The following is a 21801-nucleotide window of genomic DNA, read 5'->3' as shown; positions in this document are numbered from 1 at the left end:
TCTACCTGAGGATGAGATCCCTCATAGGGTACTGCCTGGTTACGTCTACTTTTCAATACCTTAGCACCCACATAAACTTTCAATCCTAAGGGCTCAACCTGTTCTCTACAAAGCTGTAATGGACCCCCTTGGTTCCTATCAACACCTAAATACTCTCCAATGAGAGTCACAAAAATACCTCCTCCTATTATACTCCCGTCCTGCATTCCCTCTACCATTTTAGATAAATAAAAAGCAACACAGTAAGGGATATTGACAAAGCTTCTAGGATCCCGAATACACTTTAGGTAGAATAAATCATGTAAGGTAATTTTTTCTTTATAAAGACCTCTCTGTGTAATCGAGTTAGCCAAAAATCTATGAATAATACGAAGCTCGGCTCTGTCAATATGTGTATAGGAGTGTCCTCCTGCTCGTGTAAAAACATCAAAATGTGACATACGCCTCCAAATGGCGTCAGCGTCAAAGTTACTATCTACCCTTTCACCATAATGAATCAAATTTGTACAATCGGGTAATAGCAACTCACCAGGAGTATATATCTGTAAGGCCCTGGCCATGTCCAACATGGACATTCTGTACATCCTACCACCAAGGATAAACCTACGAAATCTTCTATCATCTATTCTAACTATATTTGTATCAAGTGATACAGTACTCATCAACTCAACACACCATTCCTTATATACAGGTCTACGAATGGTGAAAAGACGTTCCCAATCTGTAAAAGAAGAACTGCCATACCTTTGAACTAAAAGTTGTCTAACACGGTCAGCTAGATGGACCGTTTCCAAAGGGGCCCAATCGATTACCCTTGGCACCTCTACATTTTTTGTTACCAATTTGAATTTGTTCCTTTGATATGTCTCGTAATCTCTCCATCTCCTATCAAATCTCAGATTAGGATGCAGAGTGTGCTCAGGAATCGTTGGGAATTCTACTGGCGGCCTCATTGGGAATACTATGAATTCATCAACAAACTGTACCGGATCATAATAAGGTATGTGCTGATCAGGCTGTTGTTGTTCCTGTTGTGGTTCTTGTTCGTGTTGCATTTCTGGTTCTGGTTCTGGTGCTGGTGCTGGTCGTCTAGATGATGATGCTCATGAACCTCCAATATCGGCTTTCTGCAAAACACATTAAACACAAAATTTGTGCATCCAAATATGCATTAGTGTTAGCAAAATAACAACTTAAAACAATCACTATAACATGTTAAATCAAAATTAAACTTATACACATTTTCACAATTTTTCACAATTCTATACTTTTCAAATAAGCACATATGAAAATGTATACAAAATTCATAAGCATTTAACTTAAATAACATGTCAAAATATTCATTACTAATAATTAAACGAGTCTCAAATGGCAAATATATCAACTTAATCAAGTTCATGAATTTTGGACTTAAAAAGTCCACTTTAATCTCCAAAAATCATGTTTAGGATCAATGTTTGGTTCATTTAACTATCTAAACATGTTACACTACTCAATTTAGCAATAATTCATGACAAAAATCGGCCATAACCTATTTATATCAAAAAGCCCCAAATTGCTCAAGAACACAAACCCTAGATTTCTAAAATTTTTGAAGTTTTTGGCTTCAAATCATGTTAAATAGCATCACTCTAGGTTATATGTGCATAAAATACTAACAATTTAACACTAATTACACTAGAAATTAACAAAATTGCATTAGGTAAAAAATTGGTAATTATCACAAAAACTAGGAATTTATAGAGTTTAGGGGTGTAATTTTTACCAATTTGCTGAAGTATGAGAATCTAGGCATGATTAGAGCAAGAAAAATGACGAATTACGGTAGAAAAATGACGAAAATTGGTGAATTTTTGGGTGAGTTTCGTGAATGTGTGTGTTTTGTGGAGAAGAAACAGACCAGTCTGCTGTATGTATCAGGCCTGTAATTGGCCTCCATGCGATCGCATGGATGGATAGGGTGATTCCCATGCGATCGCATGGGTACCCGGCTACAGTGTTTTTGGCTTTTTTTTTTTTTCAACTTTAACTTATAAAACAATTAAGTGATTAATTTTAAAATTTTGTTTCCCTTTGTCTTAGGACGAGGTCGTTTCGGATCGATGTCCTAGTCCGTCCTTCGACAAAATTTTAAAATTTGTCTTTTTCAAGCGATTGTTTTAAAAGCTTAGATTTTTGGGTTTTTTTAATTTTTTTTTTGGCATACCTTAATTCAATAAGATTAAAAATAATGATAATAAAAGTTCTCGTCCCTCCCTCGGGTAAAGCAATTTCGGTTCAATGACCTAGTCTTCAACTTACGACGAATTTTAAAAATCATATTTTTAACTTAATGAGATAAAGTAAATTTTTATTTTTAAATTCACACCAAACTTAAAATAAAAATACATAAAATTCAAAATTAATATTAAAAATTCACACCAAACTTAAAATTTGAAATGCATAAAATTAAAAATTCTTAAAAAATTCACACCAAACTTAATTTAAAAATTCATATTATAAAATCACACCAAACTTATATTATATTTTTCAAATATTTACAATTTTAAATATATTGTTTTTACAAAGTTTACAATATTAATTTAAGATTTATATATTAATTTTAAAAATATGGTAAAAATAAAATTAAAAATCTTTTTGGCTTTTTATTCGACTTTAATCAATCAAATATTATTAAAAATATGCGCCCCTCTTTTCGGTAAAGTAATTTCGGTTCCATGACCTAATTTAACTCATGACGAATTTTTTTGAAATATTTTGGGTTGATTGATTAAAGATATTTATACCTTAAGAATAAACGTTAAATTTCGCAGTGATGTAATAAATTTTTGAATGATATCAATAATTTCGGTCGCCAAATCTAATTTTATTTAATACCAATTTAATACTTTATAGCGAACAAATTAGCGTTTATTATCAAAAGGTTAAAAATAAAAAAAAAATAAAAACTGTACAGACATACCTGTGAGATAGTATTCTTAGTTATATGATCTATCCCATTCATAAGATAGTCGGTTTAATTGGTTTTCCATAGCTACATAGGCGTAACCTCGAGCATTCAGTGTCTTTTCTTCTAAACATATGAACGGTCCGTCTCTGCATAAAGTAACAAATTCGGTATTTGAATAGGTTTGATTATTTGAACATTTACCTCCATGTAACCATTTTCCGCATTTGTGACATCGTTCTAGGTGTCGTGCTCTTCTTTTCACTGCGGATTTTGATTTTCCTTTACCAAATTGTAACTTATTATCTTCGCATCTGGATTCTTTTCTTACTCCGTCCAATCTTTCTCTGATTACTGATACTATTTCACTCGGTAGTGTGTCATTATTACGTTTAGTGATCAAAGCGTGTAGCATTAGACCATGGTTTAGTTCACAGGCAGTCTTCATTTTGTAAAAACCTAAAAAAATAAAAATTTAGAATGGGGGGAGAAGACTAGTTCTTTAGGGTCTGCTAGGGAAAGACCATTCGGGTTCCATTTTCGAGAACTACATGAAAACATAAAATCTAACTCTAACAGAAATACATATTATCCTTTAAAGACTTGATTCTCCCCACACTTAGTTAGCTGTGGTATCGAAATTGTGATTAACTTCGTTGTCGAATTCCATTGGACTATCTATGTAGTGTTTAACTCTGTGACCATTAACTTTAAATTCAATCCCATTTGAATTTATTAATTCTATCGTTCCGTATGGGAAAACTCTTTTGACTATGAATGGTCCAGACCATCTTGATTTCAATTTTTCAGGAAATAGCTTGAATCGTGAATTGAAAAGAAGAACTCTGTCTCCTTCTTTAAATTCTTTTGAACTTCTGATTCTTTTATCATGCCATTTCTTCGTTCTTTCTTTATAGATTAACGAATTTTCGTATGCTTCATGTCTTAATTCTTCTAATTCGTTTAGTTGACTTAATCGTAGACGTCCGGCTTCATGTAAATCAAGATTACATGTCTTCAAAGCCCAAAATGCTTTGTGTTCAATTTCTACTGGAAGATGACATGCTTTTCCATAAACAAGTCTAAAAGGTGTGGTTCCAATTGGAGTTTTGTAGGCTGTTCTAAAAGCCCAGAGTGCATCCTCCAATTTAATGGACCATTCCTTCGGAATTGATCCTACGGTTTTCTCTAGAATACGTTTTAAAGCTCGGTTGGTATTTTCAACTTGTCCACTTGTTTGTGGATGATATGCGGTGGAAATTTTATGAGTTACTCCATATCTTTTAAGAACTTTCTCAAGTTGATTATTACAGAAATGAGTACCCCGATCACTTATTAAAGCTTTCGGTGTTCCAAACCTTGCAAAAAGACGTTTTAAAAAGTTGACTACAACTCGTGCATCGTTAGTTGGGAGAGCTTGTGCTTTCGCCCATTTAGATACATAATCAATGGCTACGAGTATATATAGATTATTATGAGATTTTGGAAATGGACCCATAAAGTCAATACCCCAAATGTCAAATACTTCACATACTTGGATGACATTTTGTGGCATTTCATCACGTTGACTTATTTTTCCGGCCCTTTGACAAGCATCACAGGATTTGCAAAGAAGGTGTGCGTCTTTGTAAATTGTAGGCCAATAGAATCCAGCATCATAAACTTTTCTTGCTATTAGTTAAGGCCCATAATGCCCTCCTGTTGGTCCTGTGTGACAATGGTTTAAAATTTTACTAGCTTCATCTCCAAATACACATCGGCGTATTATTCCATCGGGACAACTTTTAAACAGATGTGGATCTTCCCAAAAATAGTGTTTTATATCACTGAAGAATTTCTTTCGTTTTTGGTACGATAATCCTTTTTCAAGGAATCCACAAACTAAGTAGTTTGCATAGTCTGCAAACTATGGAATTTCTTTATAATCTATCTTCAATAGATATTCATCAGGAAAGTTGTCTTGTATGGCCGATTCATTTAGAACTTCTAACTCAGGATTTTCAAGACGAGAAAGATGATCAGCGGCGAGATTTTCTGCTCCTCTTTTATCTCGGATTTCAATATCAAACTCTTGTAAGAGTAAGATCCAACGGATTAATCTTGGTTTAGCATCTTGTTTCGAAAATAGGTATCTAAGAGCAGAATGGTCGGTATAGACCACCGTTTTTGCTAGAACGAGATATGATCGAAATTTGTCAAAAGCAAAGACAATAGCAAGGAGTTCTTTTTCAGTAGTTGTATAGTTCGTTTGTGCTCCTTGTAACGTCTTACTAGCATAATATATAGGTTGAAATCGTTTTTCAATCCTTTGTCCTAAAACGGCTCCCATTGCAAAATCACTTGCATCGCACATTAGTTCAAATGGTAGATTCCAATTTGGTGTTATCATGATCGGCGCATTAGTGAGTTTCTCTTTAAGAATATTAAAAGATTTGATACACTCATCTGAAAAGATGAATGGGGCATCCTTTTCTAGGAGTTTATTCATAGGAGTGGCAATTTTAGAAAAATCTTTTATGAAACATCGGTAAAAACCGGCATGCCCTAGAAAACTCCTAACTCCTCTAACATTGGTGGGATGTGGAAGTTTAGCAATTACATCTACTTTAGCTCTATCCACTTCAATTCCTTCTTTTGAAATTTTATGTCCAAGAACAATGCCTTCTTTAACCATGAAATGACATTTCTCCCAATTAAGTACTAGATTTGACTGTTCGCATCTAATGAGCATTCGTTCCAGATTAGCTAGACATGATTCAAATGTATCACCGAAGACTGAAAAGTCATCCATGAAAACTTCCATGCATTCTTCTATCATGTCGTGAAAAATCGCCATCATACACCTTTGAAAGGTTGCAGGGGCGTTGCAAAGTCCAAATGGCATGCGTTTGTAAGCAAAAGTACCATAAGGGCACGTGAATGTGGTTTTCTCTTGGTCCTCTGGTGCTATTGGAATTTGAAAATATCCGGAAAATCCATCTAGAAAACAATAGTAACTATTTCCGGCTAATCTTTCCAACATTTGATCAATGAAAGGTAAGGGAAAGTGATCTTTTCTGGTGGCGTCATTTAATTTTCTATAATCAATACACACACGCTATCCTGTTACAGTCCTAGTAGGAATAAGCTCATTTTTCTCATTTGTAATGACAGTCATGCCACCCTTCTTAGGCACGCATTGAACTGGGCTTACCCATGGACTATCAGAAATTGGATAAATTATACCTGCGTCTAGCAGTTTAATAATTTCTTTTTTAACTACATCTTGCATATTAGGATTTAGTCTTCGTTGGCGTTGCACATACGTTTTATGACCTTCTTCCATAAGGATTTTATGTGTGCAATACGAAGGACTTATTCCTTTAATATCATGAATCTTCCATGCAATGGCTGGTTTATGAGCTTTCAATACAGAAATGAGTTGTGATTTCTCATTTTCAGTAAGAGAAGACGATATTATTACAGGTAATTCAGATTCACCATGTAAATAAGCGTATTCCAAATGGTTTGGAAGTGGCTTTAACTCTAATTTCGGTGGTTCTTTTATCGATGATTTATATCGATATCTGTCTTCTTCTTTTAGCATTTGAATTTCTTCTGTTGTTGGTTCATATCCATTAGCTATAAGTGTAGCTAATATTTCAGCTTCATCAATTGGTTCATTACCTTCTCCTAAAGAACATTCTCCTGTTCCTTGTAATTCTGGAAATTCTTCTAATAATTCTGCATGTGCATCTATAGTTTGAATATAATAACATGTATCATCTGCAGATTGTGGTTGTTGCATTGCTCTATCAACTGAAAAGGTAACACTCTCGTCCTCTATACTTAGGGTCAATTTCTTATCGAACACGTCTATCATTGCTTTAGCCGTATTTAAGAATGGTCTTCCTAATATGAGAGGAACTTGAGAATCTTCTTCCATGTCCAGAACAACAAAATCTACTGGAAATACTAAAGTACCAACTTTAACTAGCATGTTCTCCATTATCCCTCTAGGATATTTTATTGATCTATCGGCTAGTTGTATGCTTATTCTGGTTGGTTTCAATTCTCCAAGGTCTAGTTTAGCGTATAGTGAATACGGCATTAAATTTATACTAGCACCTAAGTTTGCCAATGCTTCTATTGAACTAAGACTACCCAGAAAACATGGAATTGTGAAACTTCCTGGATCAGATAGTTTTTCTGGTATCTTATTCAACAGCACTGCTGAACAATTAGCATTCATAGTAACAGCCGAGAGTTCTTCCATTTTCTTTCTATTCGTGATCAGATCTTTCAAGAATTTAGCGTATCTAGGCATTCCTGAAATCACATCAATGAAAGGAAGATTTACATTTATCTGTTTAAACATATCCAAGAATTTGGATTGCTCGGCTTCAAGTTTCTCTTTCTTCATTCTACTCGGGTAAGGAAGTGGTGGTTGGTATGGTTTAACATAAGGTTTAGCCTTAACTGTGTTATCTTCATTAACCTTCTCAACTACCGGTTCTTTTTCCTTATCTTGATCAGGTTGTGGTTCTTGTGGAGTAGGAATAGCTTCATCAGAATTTACAGGTATTTCAGGTGGTTTAAGTGTTGTACCACTTCTTGTGGTAATAGTTTTAGCTGTTTCATTTCGGGGGTTAGCATTTGTATCACTAGGTAGACTTCCCGGTTTTCTTTCACCTATTAACCTTGCTAGGTTACTTACTTCTTGTTCCAGATTTTGAATAGAAGCTTGTTGATTTCTAAATGCTTGAGCATTTTGTTCATTAGTTTGTTTCTGAGATGTGAAAAACTGCGTTTGAGTTTCAACTAGCTTCGTCATCATATCTTCTAAATTTGGCTTTTTATCATCGGTTTGTTGTGGTGGTTTGTTTTAAAAATTAGGTCTTTGCTGATTGTAAGTATTGTTGGATACTTGTTGATTGCTAGGACCTTGTTGGTTGTTGTATGGAATATTTCGGTTATAGTTCTGATTTTGATTGTAAATAGGTCTTGGCGGTTGATAATTATTCTGATAATTATTTCCAGGCCTTTGGTTTATGTATGAAATATTCTCTATTTGTTCCATTGTTAATTCAATACTGAGACAATCTTTTGTCAAATGTGGTCCTCCACACTGCTCACAACTAATTCGTATTGAGTGAATATCTTTAGTCATCTTTTCCATTCGTCTCTCGACAGCATCTATCTTTACGGAAATGGAATCTAAGTCATGGCTAGAATCGGCTCTAGCTGCTTTAGATGATCTAACGATATCTTTTTCTTGGTACCACTCATGTGAGTGGGAAGCAGTGTTATCAATAATTTTGTAAGCATCAGTTTCGGTTTTCTTCATAATAGAACCACCAGCTGCTATATCTATGTCTTTCCTTGTAGTGATGTCGCATCCTTGGTAGAATATTTGTACTATTTGACAGGTATCTAAACCATGTTGCGGACATCCTCTTAATAACTTTCCAAATCTTTTCCACGCCTCATATAGAGTTTCATTTGGCTTCTGTGTAAACGTAACAATTTATGCTTGAAGTCTTACGGCTTTAGATGCCGGAAAGAATTGTTTAAGAAATTTTTCAACTAAAACGTCTCATGTATCAATCGCCCCTTCAGGTAACGATTCCAACCAATCTTTGGCTTCTCCCTTTAAAGTCCAGGGAAATAACATGAGATATATCTGTTCATCCTCAACTTCTCTTATTTTAAATAGTGTGCAGATCCTATTAAAGGTACGTAGATGTTCATTTGGATCTTCCTTCGGCGCACCACTAAATTGGCATTGATTAGTCACCATGTGTAGAATTTGTCCTTTGATTTCATAATCAGGCGCATTAATGTCTGGATGAGTAATTGCGTGACCTTGGCCAGTGCGTTTAGCTCTCATTCGGTCTTCCATACTTAATGGTTCTGTTACTTCCATAATTGAATTTGTTGAATCGGAATCACTAGAGGATTCGGATTTAATGGTTCGTTCCTCAACAATCTCTGTTTGAATGATTGGTGGTTCCGGAGGAAAATTTAATGGTTCAGGATCTATGAATCGTCCCTGAATATTCTCCGAATTCTCAATTGTGAGGTCGGGTTCAAAAAATGGATTATCAACGGCGACAATATTAGTTAGATGTCTTGATCTAGTTACAGGTGGTGAACGTACAAAAGGTGATGAATGTCTTGCTCGGTGCATTCACTGAATATCCTATTAGTTTTTAAAAGGAAAGAAAAATTATAATAAGTTATCCAATCAATAGACTTTTCTGATTTTGTCCACGTTTCGAATAGCCAAAAGATGCAGCAGAGGGGCAGGATTCGTTTGGTCTCAATATAATTGAGGACTGTTTGGCTCCAATAACCCGGTCCACGTACAAATCCAACTATTACTACGAACCAGAAAATTTTGATGTCTATTAATTTAACCACTTAAAATAAATTTTCGTAATTTTAAGAAATTTAGATAAGAAGTAGATTAAAAAACTATGTCCTAAAAACTAAGATAGCGAGAAATAAGAAAGAAAAAGAGTGCGTCGAAAAAGGTCGAAAAGGAAAAATGGTTGAAAAATAAAAGGTGACGGAAAAATAAAAGAAACTTATAAAACTTAAAAACACTTGACTATCCCAACCTTATCACTACAACTAACTTAAAATTATAATCGCAAATTGAAATTACTAATTGGAATGATAATTGATACATAGGTAAAAGGTGTCTAAAAATATTAAAGCTTACAAGAAAAACTATATCCCAAATGGCAATAACTTAAAAAGAAACTAAAACTTAAAAAGGCGTCGCAAAATTCTAAAGCACCTAAATCTTAGTTTAAAGAAAAAGCACTTAAGAGATTTTACGGCAAAGCCTAAAAAACTAGAAGTAAAAATAACTATGGCAAAAACTATGAGTTAAAAATAAATACGAGCGAAAAATACAAAATTACGCTAAAACTATTAAAAAAAAGACAAAATATAAAAATATACAAAAAGTTGTAAAAAGTACAATTTTTATAAAAATATTATTTTTATATTATTTATTTTATAAAACTATTAAATTTATAATTTATTTAAACTAATTTAACTAAATAATACAAATAATAAATAAACTAAACTAAATAATATAATATATAACCCTAATTAGGGTTTAAATATAATAATAATTATTATAATCCGTAATTAATGCAGTACGATGTCAAACTGTGGCGTGTCAGACGGGCTCATGCGATCGCATGAGTCCTAAGTTACCCAGCCATGCGATCGCATGGGCTAGGGTTTCGGGCCAGTTACTGGGCTGCTACAGTACTGGACTCGAGTGTTTTTTTTTTCCTGATTTGTGTTTTATTTTTCTGTTTTATATATTTATATAATATATTTATATAAATTAAATAAAACTTATATTTTTATAAAATAAAGATAAAGAAACTTTTATAGAACTTAAATATTTAACAAACTCTTAAAAATATTTATATTTATATTTTTCTTTTTATATTTTAGAATATTTAAAACATATTTTTACAAAAGCGTATTTTTTTTTTATAAAAGTAAACTTAAAAATAAAAATCTTTTTTTTATATAGCGTTGCGCTTCCGGCTTTTAAGCTAGATTTGTCCCCGGCAGCGGCGCCAAAAATAACTTGATGTTATGCGAGGTGTATATAAAATAGCTTTATATTTTAGCAGAAAATACTATTAAATACGATACAATTTTACACAAGATATTTATTTATTTAGAGAATGGATATACTTAAACCTTGCTACAACACTTATAGGCAGTGTACCTAATCGTACAGTAGTGTAGTTTTTAGTAAATCCGGTTCGTTCCACAGGGAAAATCTTTAAACAAAGCTTAACGCTATATTAGTTTACTTTTATAAAAATACAAATATATATATAAGTAATATTATTATTATAAAGGGGGGGTTTTTTATTTTTTTTACCGTTTAATGACCGGTTTGTCGATTTTAATTCTTCAGTCGCAGTTAAAACCAAATGTAAAATATTAAATAAAAGACTTAATTTAAAGCGTAAAGTAAATAACGATAATGAAATTACGAATAATAAAAGTGCGATAAAATAAACTTGCGATAATTAAAAAGTACGATAATTAAAAGTGCAATTAAATATAATAACAATGAAAAAAATGCGATAATTAGAAGTGCAATTAAATATAAAATAAAGGAAATTAAATATGAAATAAAAGAATTATGCTTATTTAAACTTCCGTAACCATGATGTTTGACGTGTTGATTTTAGTTTTATGCCCATGGGTTAATTGTCCTTTGTCCTGGATTATTTAATATGTCCGTCTGGTTTTTGTCCATAACAGTCCATCAGTCATAAATATAAAGTGCGAGTGTCCTCGTCAAATTATCCTTATACCCGAAGTTAAATATTCCAACTAATTGGGGACTTAAACTGTAACAAGATTTTAATACTTTGTTTAATAATTACACCAGGATGTCGGCTGAGTGTAACCCAAGGTTTTAATATTTTGTTATCAATTATACCAAGTGTCCTTGTACATAATTTCACCCCTGTTTTAATTATTCTAGTGGCTATTAATCCATTCCCGTGTCCAGTTAAATGAACGATTATTCGTACATATAAATACCCCGCCCATCGTGTCCGATCGAGTGTATATGGTAATTTATAGGGACGCCCAATTGTAAATCTTTATATTAACATTAACAAACTATCATTTAGTTAAACAAATATAAAGCCCATTAATAGCCCATAGTCTAATTTCCACAAGTGTCGTTCTTTTGTCCAAACCTCAATTATGGTACAAAGCCCAATTACCCAATTTTAATAATTAGCCCAACATCATGATTACTTCGTATTAAATAAGCATAATAATAACTTAGCTACGAGACATTAAATTAAAAAGGTTGAACATAACTTACAATGATTAAAAATAGCGTAGCGTTACACGGACAGAATTTCGACTTACACCCTTACAACATTCGCTAACATACCCTTATTATTAGAATTATAATTAAAATTAAAATTAAAATATAAATTATAAATATAAATATTACGTATATAGATAGAGAGATTGATGGATATATGTTTTTGCGTTCACCAAACTGCGAATTTATAGGAGATGTGGCCTGACTTTTCATGCCATGCGATCGCATGGACTTTCTTCTTCCTGGCCATGCGATCGCATGGCCAGCTGGGAGAGCTCACATGTTGCTTGTTTCCTTGTGCCGATGTTTTATAAATATAATATAATATATATATTAATTTTAAGAATTAATTATATATTATATTATATTCATATGCATAGTTGACTTGTAATTTTTAGTCCGTTGCGTCGAGCGTTGAGAGTTGACTCTGGTCCCGGTTCCGGATTTTCGAACGTCCTTGCGTACAATTTAATATCTTGTACTTTGCGTTTTGAATCTTGTACTCTTGTGATTTCGAGACGTTTCTTATCAATAATTGGAACCTCTTTGATTGTATTTTGTACTTTTGAGCTTTTTGGACCTTTGCGTCTTCAATTCGTCGAATCTGTCTTTTGTCTTTACCTTTTATTATTTAAACGAATATCACTTGTAAATAGAACAATTGCAACTAAAAGCTTGTCTTTCTTGAGGAATAATGCTATGAAATATATGTTCGCTTTTAGCATTATCAAATATTCCCACACTTGAGCGTTGCTTGTCCTCAAACAATATAGTCTTGAAATATAAGAATCACTTCTTTATTCTTCACACTTTGTACATCAGTGATTTCTTTACGGCGGTATAAACAATGGTAGTAACGATGTGGTTTACAGTCCCACATGACTATAAAATTTAGATCCATTAAGGAAATTGGATCTTTATGAAAACATTTGATCTTTTAAAAATTAAATCTAGTTTTTACCCTAGATAAGTTTTCTGGAATAACCCTTCACCGGTGTTTGCAAAATATTTTTGTGGGCTTGGTGGGTTTCAGATTTGAAAATTTTAGCTCAAAACTTGCGGTTTTGTGTCACCCACTTGCTAACCTTATATTAGGAAAGCAACACGTCCAGTTTACTTGTCCCGTATATTACCTTTCAGTGAACTACCGTCCAGTTGTAAAGGAAAGCGTTGAACAAGCAACTGTTAAGGCAATGTCCCCTGACATGCTTTTAATTATGGTCTATAACATGTCGGACGCAATTACTATCCTTGGTAGGAGCAATAGTAAAGCTCACCCTTATAATTTTCCGGTCTGGCACAAGGTCCTGTCTTTGACTATGCTATGCAACCACCGTTCTTACGGTTGACACCCGATTTGGTTCAGGTGACCTAATGAATTCCAGGTGAATTCCTAGGATTTTACGTTCAATGGTAATGAACGCATTGAAAATGGGTTTTCAGAAAACAAATCGGTTTATAATTTGATCAAAATATTTTCTCGTTCAGGCTCGAGTTTAGATATCATTGAATTCCATGAGTTTGAATTCTCAATCTTTAAGGTCAATCTCTAGGATTGAGTAATATCAGGCTTAAAAGCTGATTTTTAATCTTTAAGGAGATTATCCTTTCTGGGGATCTGATTCATTAGTCTTATCCAGCTAATTTGCACGGTGCCCCCCAATTTTACGAGACAGATCCTCTCATGGTTAGGATAAGTCTGACCACTTGGCAACCCTGTTTAATGCTGAGTGTATCAAATCTTAAAATGCGATGTTTTACCCTGTTTTATACAATCGACAATATACATACATACAAATATAATCATGCATGGCAATTTGAAATGGGACTTAATATCTCACTTTCAAATTCTAAATATGAAATATTAGTACACAATAATAATAAAAATAATAAAAATTACACAAATATATCCAATAACATAAGTTTAAACATGAAAAAGTCAAAAGATAAAAATATAAAAATCATAAAATAACCAAATGGAACTAAATCAGTCTGGATATGGGTTCCAGTTCATCTCGTCAGGTGGGTTCCATTGTTGGTTATAGGTGTTTTGATAGGCTTGGTTATAGTCATACCGGTTAAAGGGTGGTCGGATATCGGGGCTATGTGGCGGAAAATGAGCAGGTCGAGTAGGTACATAGTTATTTGGTACCTGATATGATAGCTGGCTCATGATTTGGTGTTGATGAACTAACCAGCTATCGTGTTGGCGTCGCCTATAATCCTCGTATACTCGCTCGAAGTTCCACTGCTCATACATACTATGTCTGGCCGCATTCGTCATTGCTTCCTCATCTATACGAACGTGGACGTCAAGAATAGCATCTCGAAAGACATCCCTAATGTCTTCCGCCTCCTCCATTTCCTCGTCTGAGCCTCTCTCTACCTGAGGATGAGATCCCTCATAGGGTACTGCCTGGTTACGTCTACTTTTCAATACCTTAGCACCCACATAAACTTTCAATCCTAAGGGCTCAACCTGTTCTCTACAAAGCTGTAATGGACCCCCTTGGTTCCTATCAACACCTAAATACTCTCCAATGAGAGTCACAAAAATCCCTCCTCCTATTATACTCCCGTCCTGCATTCCCTCTACCATTTTAGATAAATAAAAAGCAACACAGTAAGGGATATTGACAAAGCTTCTAGGATCCCGAATACACTTTAGGTAGAATAAATCATGTAAGGTAATTTTTTCTTTATAAAGACCTCTCTGTGTAATCGAGTTAGACAAAAATCTATGAATAATACGAAGCTCGGCTCTGTCAATATGTGTATAGGAGTGTCCTCCTGCTCGTGTAAAAATATCAAAATGTGACATACGCCTCCAAATGGCGTCAGTGTCAAAGTTACTATCTACCCTTTCACCATAATGAATCAAATTTGTACAATCGAGTAATAGCAACTCACCAGGAGTATATATCTGTAAGGCCCTGGCCATGTCCAACATGGACATTCTGTACATCCTACGGCCAAGGATAAACCTAAGAAATCTTCTATCATCTATTCTAACTATATTTGTATCAAGTGATACAGTACTCATCAACTCAACACACCATTCCTTATATACAGGTCTACGAATGGTGAAAAGACGTTCCCAATCTGTAAAAGAAGAACTGCCATACCTTTGAACTAAAAGCTGTCTAACACGGTCAGCTAGATTGACCGTTTCCAAAGGGGCCCAATCGATTACCCTTGGCACCTCTACATTTTTTGTTACCAATTTGAATTTGTTCATTTGATATGTCTTGTAATCTCTCCATCTCCTATCAAATCTCAGATTAGGATGCAGAGTGTGCTCAGGAATCGTTGGGAATTCTACTGGCAGCCTCATTGGGAATACTATGAATTCATCAACAAACTGTACCGGATCATAATAAGGTATGTGCTGATCAGGCTGTTGTTGTTCCTGTTGTGGTTCTTGTTCATGTTGCATTTCTGGTTCTGGTGCTGGTGCTGGTCGTCTAGATGATGATGCTCCTGAACCTCCAGTATCGGCTTTCTGCAAAACACATTAAACACAAAATTTGTGCATCCAAATATGCATTAGAGTTAGCAAAATAACAACTTAAAACAATCACTATAACATGTTAAATCAAAATTAAACTTATACACATTTTCACAATTTTTCACAATTCTATACTTTTCAAATAAGCACATATGAAAATGTATACAAAATTCATAAGCATTTAACTTAAATAACATGTCAAAATATTCATTACTAATAATTAAACGAGTCTCAAATGGCAAATATATCAACTTAATCAAGTTCATGAATTTTGGACTTAAAAAGTCCACTTTAATCTCCAAAAATCATGTTTAGGATCAATGTTTGGTTCATTTAACTATCTAAACATGTTACACTACTCAATTTAGCAATAATTCATGACAAAAATCGGCCATAACCTATTTATATCAAAAAGCCCCAAATTGCTCAAGAACACAAACCCTAGATTTCTAAAATTTTTGAAGTTTTTGGCTTCAAATCATGTTAAATAGCATCACTCTAGGTTATACATGCATAAAATACTAACAATTTAACACTAATTACACTTGAAATTAACAAAATTGCATTAGGTAAAAAATTGGTAATTATCACAAAAACTAGGAATTTATAGAGTTTAGGGGTGTAATTTTTACCAATTTGCTGAAGAATGAGAATCTAGGCATGATTAGAACAAGAAAAATGACGAATTACGGTGGAAAAATGGCGAAAATTGGTGAATTTTTGGGTGAGTTTCGTGAATGTGTGTGTTTTGTGGAGAAGAAACAGACCAGTCTGCTGTATGTATCAGGCCTGTAATTGGCCTCCATACGATCGCATGGATGGATAGGGTGATTCCCATGCGATCGCATGGGCACCCGGCTACAGTGTTTTTGGCTTCTTTTTTTTTTAACTTTAACTTATAAAACAATTAAGTAATTAATTTTAAAATTTTGTTTCCCTTTGTCTTAGGACGAGGTCGTTTCGGATCGATGTCATAGTCCGTCCTTCGACAAAATTTTAAAATTTGTCTTTTTCAAGCGATTGTTTTAAAAGCTTAGATTTTTGGGTTTTTTTAATTTCTTTTTTGGCATACCTTAATTCAATAAGATTAAAAATAATGATAATAAAAGTTCTCGTCCCTCCCTCGGGTAAAGCAATTTCGGTTCAATGACCTAGTCTTCAACTTACGACGAATTTTAAAAATCATATTTTTAACTTAATGAGATAAAGTAAATTTTTGTTTTTAAATTCACACCAAACTTAAAATAAAAATACATAAAATTCAAAATTAATATTAAAAATTCACACCAAACTTAAAATTTGAAATGCATAAAATTAAAAATTCTTAAAAAATTCACACCAAACTTAATTTAAAAATTCATATTATAAAATCACACCAAACTTATATTATATTTTTCAAATATTTACAATTTTAAATATATTGTTTTTACAAAATTTACAATATTAATTTAAGATTTATATATTAATTTTAAAAATATGGTAAAAATAAAATTAAAAATCTTTTTAGCTTTTTATCCCACTTTAATCAATCAAATATTATCAAAAATATGCGCCCCTCTTTTCGGTAAAGTAATTTCGGTTCCATGACCTAATTTAACTCATTACAAATTTTTTTGAAATATTTTGGGTTGATTGATTAAAGATATTTATACCTTAAGAATAAACGTTAAATTTCGCAGTGATGCCATAAATTTTTGAATGATATCAATAATTTCGGTCGCTAAACCTAATTTTATTTAATACCAATTTAATACTTTATAGCGAACAAATTAGCGTTTATTATCAAAAGGTTAAAAATAAAAAAAAATAAAAACTGTACAGACTTTTTTTTTTTTTTAACGGCAAAGGAAGTATGTATTATATATATCAACACGAAATAATTACAATAATGTCACGCTTACAAAAACGGAACTACATCTAGGAAAACAAAACGACAAATATATAACCGAGATAGTAAGACTCCACAAGTGTGCAGGAAAACGCCGTAGTCCGTTCATTATCATTAAGGTCGAGATTGGACTTGAGAAGAATTAACTAAACAAGCTGGAGTGGGGACAGAGCACAGTGTTGGCAATTCAACGACAAAGCCCCCTGATCCACCTCAAATTCTCTCGACCAAAACGACTACTCCAGGAGTGGGGCAAAAAACCTGCGTGGAGAACAATTAATTAACCTATCCCGGATCTCCTAGACGATAAAGCTAGCGAATCATAACCTCGTGGATTTGCAAGCCAGACATCCCATTCAATATTGGTGCCTTTGATCCTATTAGAGATCCATTCGAAGCATTTAAGTTGGATGTCTTTGAATACCATTGCGCATGTCGGTTTTATCTTAGTGAAAGTGAAAGCGTTCCTACTTTTCCAAATCATGTATCCCGTAACCCATTCCGTAGCTTGCCACAACAGTTTTCCCAAGTCGGAGGTGAAGTTATATCCATTTCCAAGAAAAGATTCATTTATACCCAAGTTTGTAAAAGGGCCGAGCTTCCACCAATCATAGACACGATTCCAAATGTCAAAAGCGAAAGTGCATAAGATGATGGAGTGCTCTACTGATTCTAAACCATTGTCACAAACCGGACAACGTACCGTACCCAAGTCCATACCTCTCTTGTCAAGTTCAACTCTTGTAGGTAACCTTTTGTGTCGAGTACGCCAAATAAACAACTCAACTTTGAGGGGGACCAGTTTGTTGCGGAGCGACTTTATGCTCACGGTTGCGATGTCAGGGCTGCTCTGGACCAGAATATCTGTAAGCTTGTGAACCGAAAACGAGCCATCCTTACTCCAAGACCATGACCATTCTTCTTTACCTGAGCTACACGGGACAAAACTAGATAAAAGATTAGTAAGAGTGGTGAGGTCCCCGGCCAATCTCCCCGAGATATCGCGGGACCAACACCACGTGGCATGAAAGTTCCCGCCCTCCCATCTCGCCCGGTCAAGAATTGTGGCAAATTTATTTGTGTCTAGTCTATAAAGCCTATTAAATTTGTCTTTAAGAACCATTTCCCCAAGCCATAATTCATCCCAAAAACATGTACTAGACCCATCTACGACTCTTTTTTTTGAAAGAATTAGCGAAAGCGGAGTTTGCATTAAAGATATTTTTACCCACCTTAAGGATACCCGCCCAAGTAGAAGAAGCTCGTGAGGAAGGGGGAGAAAAAGAAGTGTTAAGGCCCCCGTCCTCCCCGTAAATATTTTTAATAATAGACACCCAAAGTGAGTCATTCTCATGTTTAAACCGCCACCACCATTTTGCAAGTAAGGCACGATTTTTAAACGCAAGAGGGGCAATATCTAACCCACCAAATTCACGAGGCTTAAGACAAGTATCCCATTTAACCCATGCCATTTTTGAGACCTCGGAAGATCCGCCCCAAAAAAACCGACGTCTCAACCCCTCAAGTTTATCAATAACACAAGACGGGGATATGTAAAGCGAAAAGAAATAAAGAGGTAGACTAGATAATACCGATTTAATTAATGTAAGTCTACCACCATATGAGAGGGATCTAGCTTTCCAATCCGCCAGCCTCTTACCAAACTTGTCAAATACCGGATCCCATGACTTCGAGAGTTTCATCGACGATCCAAGTGGAAGCCCAAGGTAGGTAATAGGGAGTGTACCTGCTGCGCACCCAAGCCAGGCCGCCATATTTTCCGTTTCAACTTTTGAGACCCCGTGTCCATAAACGCAGCTCTTATGAAAATTGATTTTTAGTCCCGATGTCAATTCAAAGCACTTAAGAATTTTAGTAAGATTTTGCACATTACGCCTATCCCATTCACCAAAAAATATAGTGTCGTCCGCGTATTGCAAATGCGTGACCTGTAATTCCCTCCGCCCAATTGGGATCCCAGAAAATCGGCTATGAAGTGCAGCAGATTTAATTAGATGGTTCAAACCTTCGGCTACCATGATAAAAAGATAAGGGGAGAGGGGATCCCCTTGCCTCACGCCTTTCTGAAGAGAAAATTCTTTAGTTGGGGAACCGTTGACCAAAATCGAAATGGAAGCGGAAGAAAGACTTGCGAAGATCCATTGTCTCCATCGAAGACCGAATCCCATTAACTCCATGATTTCCATTAGAAAGTCCCAACTAATGCTATCAAAAGCCTTCTCAAAGTCAACTTTAAAAAAGAAGCCTTTTCTTTTGGTTACTTTGATATCATGAAGGACTTCATTCGCAATTAACACGCCATCAAGAATATAACGATTTTTAATATAAGCACTTTGTTCGAAACCGATAACCGAAGAAATAACCCTTTGTAGCCTTTTGGTCAAAACCTTAGATAGAACTTTATAAAGGCTCCCGATTAAACTGATAGGACGATAATCACCAAATCCCTGTGGGTCATTTTTTTTCAGGAGTAATGCAACAAAAGAGGAATTACAACCTTTAGAGATCTCACCAACCTCCCAAAAACGAGTGAATACCGCGAGAAGGTCTTCTTTGACAACGTCCCAATATTTTGAGAAAAATTTCATGTTAAAACCATCGGGTCCGGGGGCCTTTTCACCCCCACATTCTAATATAGCAACATGGATTTCAGAGAGTGTAAAAGGAGATTCAAGGTTCGACGCCTCCTCATCATTAAGTCGTTTGCTCAGGGGGCCACGAATTTTGAAGGTACGAGAATTATGTTCACTAAAACGATTTTTGAAGTATGTGAATGCCGCCATTTTGATGTCCTCTGGGTTCTCGATCCATAAGCCATTTGAATTTATACCCCTTATGTTGTTTTTGTTTTGCCTCCTTTTAATACACGAATGAAAAAATTTGCTATTTTCATCCCCTTCCGTAACCCATTTAATCCTTGCCTTTTGTTTCAATATATCGACTTTCTCCTTATCCTTTTTAAGCCACTTTTTTTTCGAATCTAACCAAGATGCAATTTCAACTTCCGAAAGGTCACGAGTACCGATGATGTTTTCCCACTCAGAGATTTCTTTATGAAGTGAGTCAATTTCGGCATTTAGACTATTATATTTAGGATTACATTTTTCCTTCAACACCCCTTTTACGTTCTTAAGTTTATCACGAAATACACAATCAGCCCTTGGATTACAAATGGTAACTTTCCATGCATCTTTTATCAAATCATCACATTTATCATCTTCGAACCAGTTGTTGAAAATCCTAATAGGTTTCGGCCCGAAGTCATTGTTCATATCCTTCAAAACGATTGGGCAATGGTCGGAGTAATCCCTATCGAGAGTACATGCAGAAATTCCATCCCATGATGCATAACACGCTTCCGAGACTAAGAACCTGTCAAGTTTACTATATTTCAAACCGTCGTCACTAATCCTAGTAAACTTCATTCCCCCCAATGGAATTTCAATGAGATTAGCTTTGTCAATGAAATCGTTGAACATCTTTGCTCTACTTTCGATAAATTCGCAATTTTTCCTTTCCGCTCTGCGCCTTACTTCATTAAAATCGCCACAGAAAACCCAATCATCAATATCCACCTGCATAATATTGTCAAGACTATCCCAAAATTTTTGTTTCAATTGATCATTATGTGGCCCATAAACGTTTAATATAATGGAGTCCGCCATTTTGCCCACCCATCGACCTCGTATACCCAAGAAAAATTCTCTTTCAACCGCCCCGGTCACACAAAATCTAGTAGGGTTCCAAATTAAAATTGACCCGCCCGATAACCCCACCGATGGTTTAAAGATATATTCAAAATTTTTGTTACCCCATAACAACTCAATCATAAAATCAGTAACACTTTTTCTTTTGGATTCTTGAATTGCAAAAATGTCCGGATTATGAAAACGAATTAATTTTTTAATCCAATTAAATTTTTCTTTTTCAAGTTTCCCGAGCCCACGTACGTTTAACGATATTATCTTCATTTTAAACACATAAATAAAGAGAAAACGAAAGAAGGGTAAAGTTACTTCCCTGACGGAGCCCCGATCCACTCAAGCCCAATGTCGTGTCCGAAATCTTTTAAGCCCAAGCTATAATTCGATAGCGATTGTTCGTTACTAGAAGCAGGATTGTTTGGAGCTCTGATCCTTGAAACCTTACATTCCTTCTCAGAATTAATTGAACCGGTCCTATTGGAACCCCCATTACAGTCGTTTGCTAGATTTTGATCAACAGGACCCATGACAGAAACATTCGGCTCAGCCTGGGCTGGAACACAATTAGTATCAGTTGGAGTATTGGAGTTGACATCTTTATTATTCATGGTGTCATTGATCTCGTTGTCACTTTCTTTATCTCGTTTATGTAATTCGTGCGTATATCGTGGGGTCGGTTGAAAACCTGGAGGGCAGTCAACATCCACATGTCCCACAGCATTACCTTGAATGTTATCGTTATCACCTGTAGGATTAAGGATAGAATTGTCCTTTTTTTCAACGTACGACACATATGGTGAGTCGGGTGTGAACTTAGGAATGGGAGGAGGCCCGTCTTGAAATCCAGGCCCGTGAGAA

General features: G+C 34.8%; 1 protein-coding gene and 1 non-coding gene across 2 annotated transcripts; one reads left to right on the top strand and one right to left on the bottom strand.

Annotated features, from left to right (window-relative positions):
* Positions 1-8361: 8361 nt before the first annotated feature.
* LOC139845978 (small nucleolar RNA R71) lies at positions 8362-8468 on the top strand. Its single transcript, XR_011758727.1, has one exon. It is a non-coding gene; the product is annotated as a small nucleolar RNA R71 (small nucleolar RNA).
* Positions 8469-17498: 9030 nt separating this feature from the next.
* LOC139840588 (uncharacterized) lies at positions 17499-18341 on the bottom strand. The gene has a single exon (XM_071830847.1). It carries the CDS (start codon positions 18339-18341, stop codon positions 17499-17501), a length of 843 nt encoding a protein of 280 aa, XP_071686948.1.
* Positions 18342-21801: the final 3460 nt, after the last annotated feature.

This window comes from Rutidosis leptorrhynchoides, chromosome 4, assembly GCF_046630445.1.
Source record: "Rutidosis leptorrhynchoides isolate AG116_Rl617_1_P2 chromosome 4, CSIRO_AGI_Rlap_v1, whole genome shotgun sequence".
Taxonomy (NCBI): domain Eukaryota; kingdom Viridiplantae; phylum Streptophyta; class Magnoliopsida; order Asterales; family Asteraceae; genus Rutidosis; species Rutidosis leptorrhynchoides.
Note: the sequence above shows the minus strand (reverse complement) of the source record. Positions and strands in the feature narration are given on the sequence as shown.

Coding starts and splice junctions, on each gene's coding strand:
- LOC139840588 (XM_071830847.1), bottom strand. CDS start 18,341: ATGGTTCTTAAAGACAAATTTAATAGGCTTTATAGACTAGACACAAAT.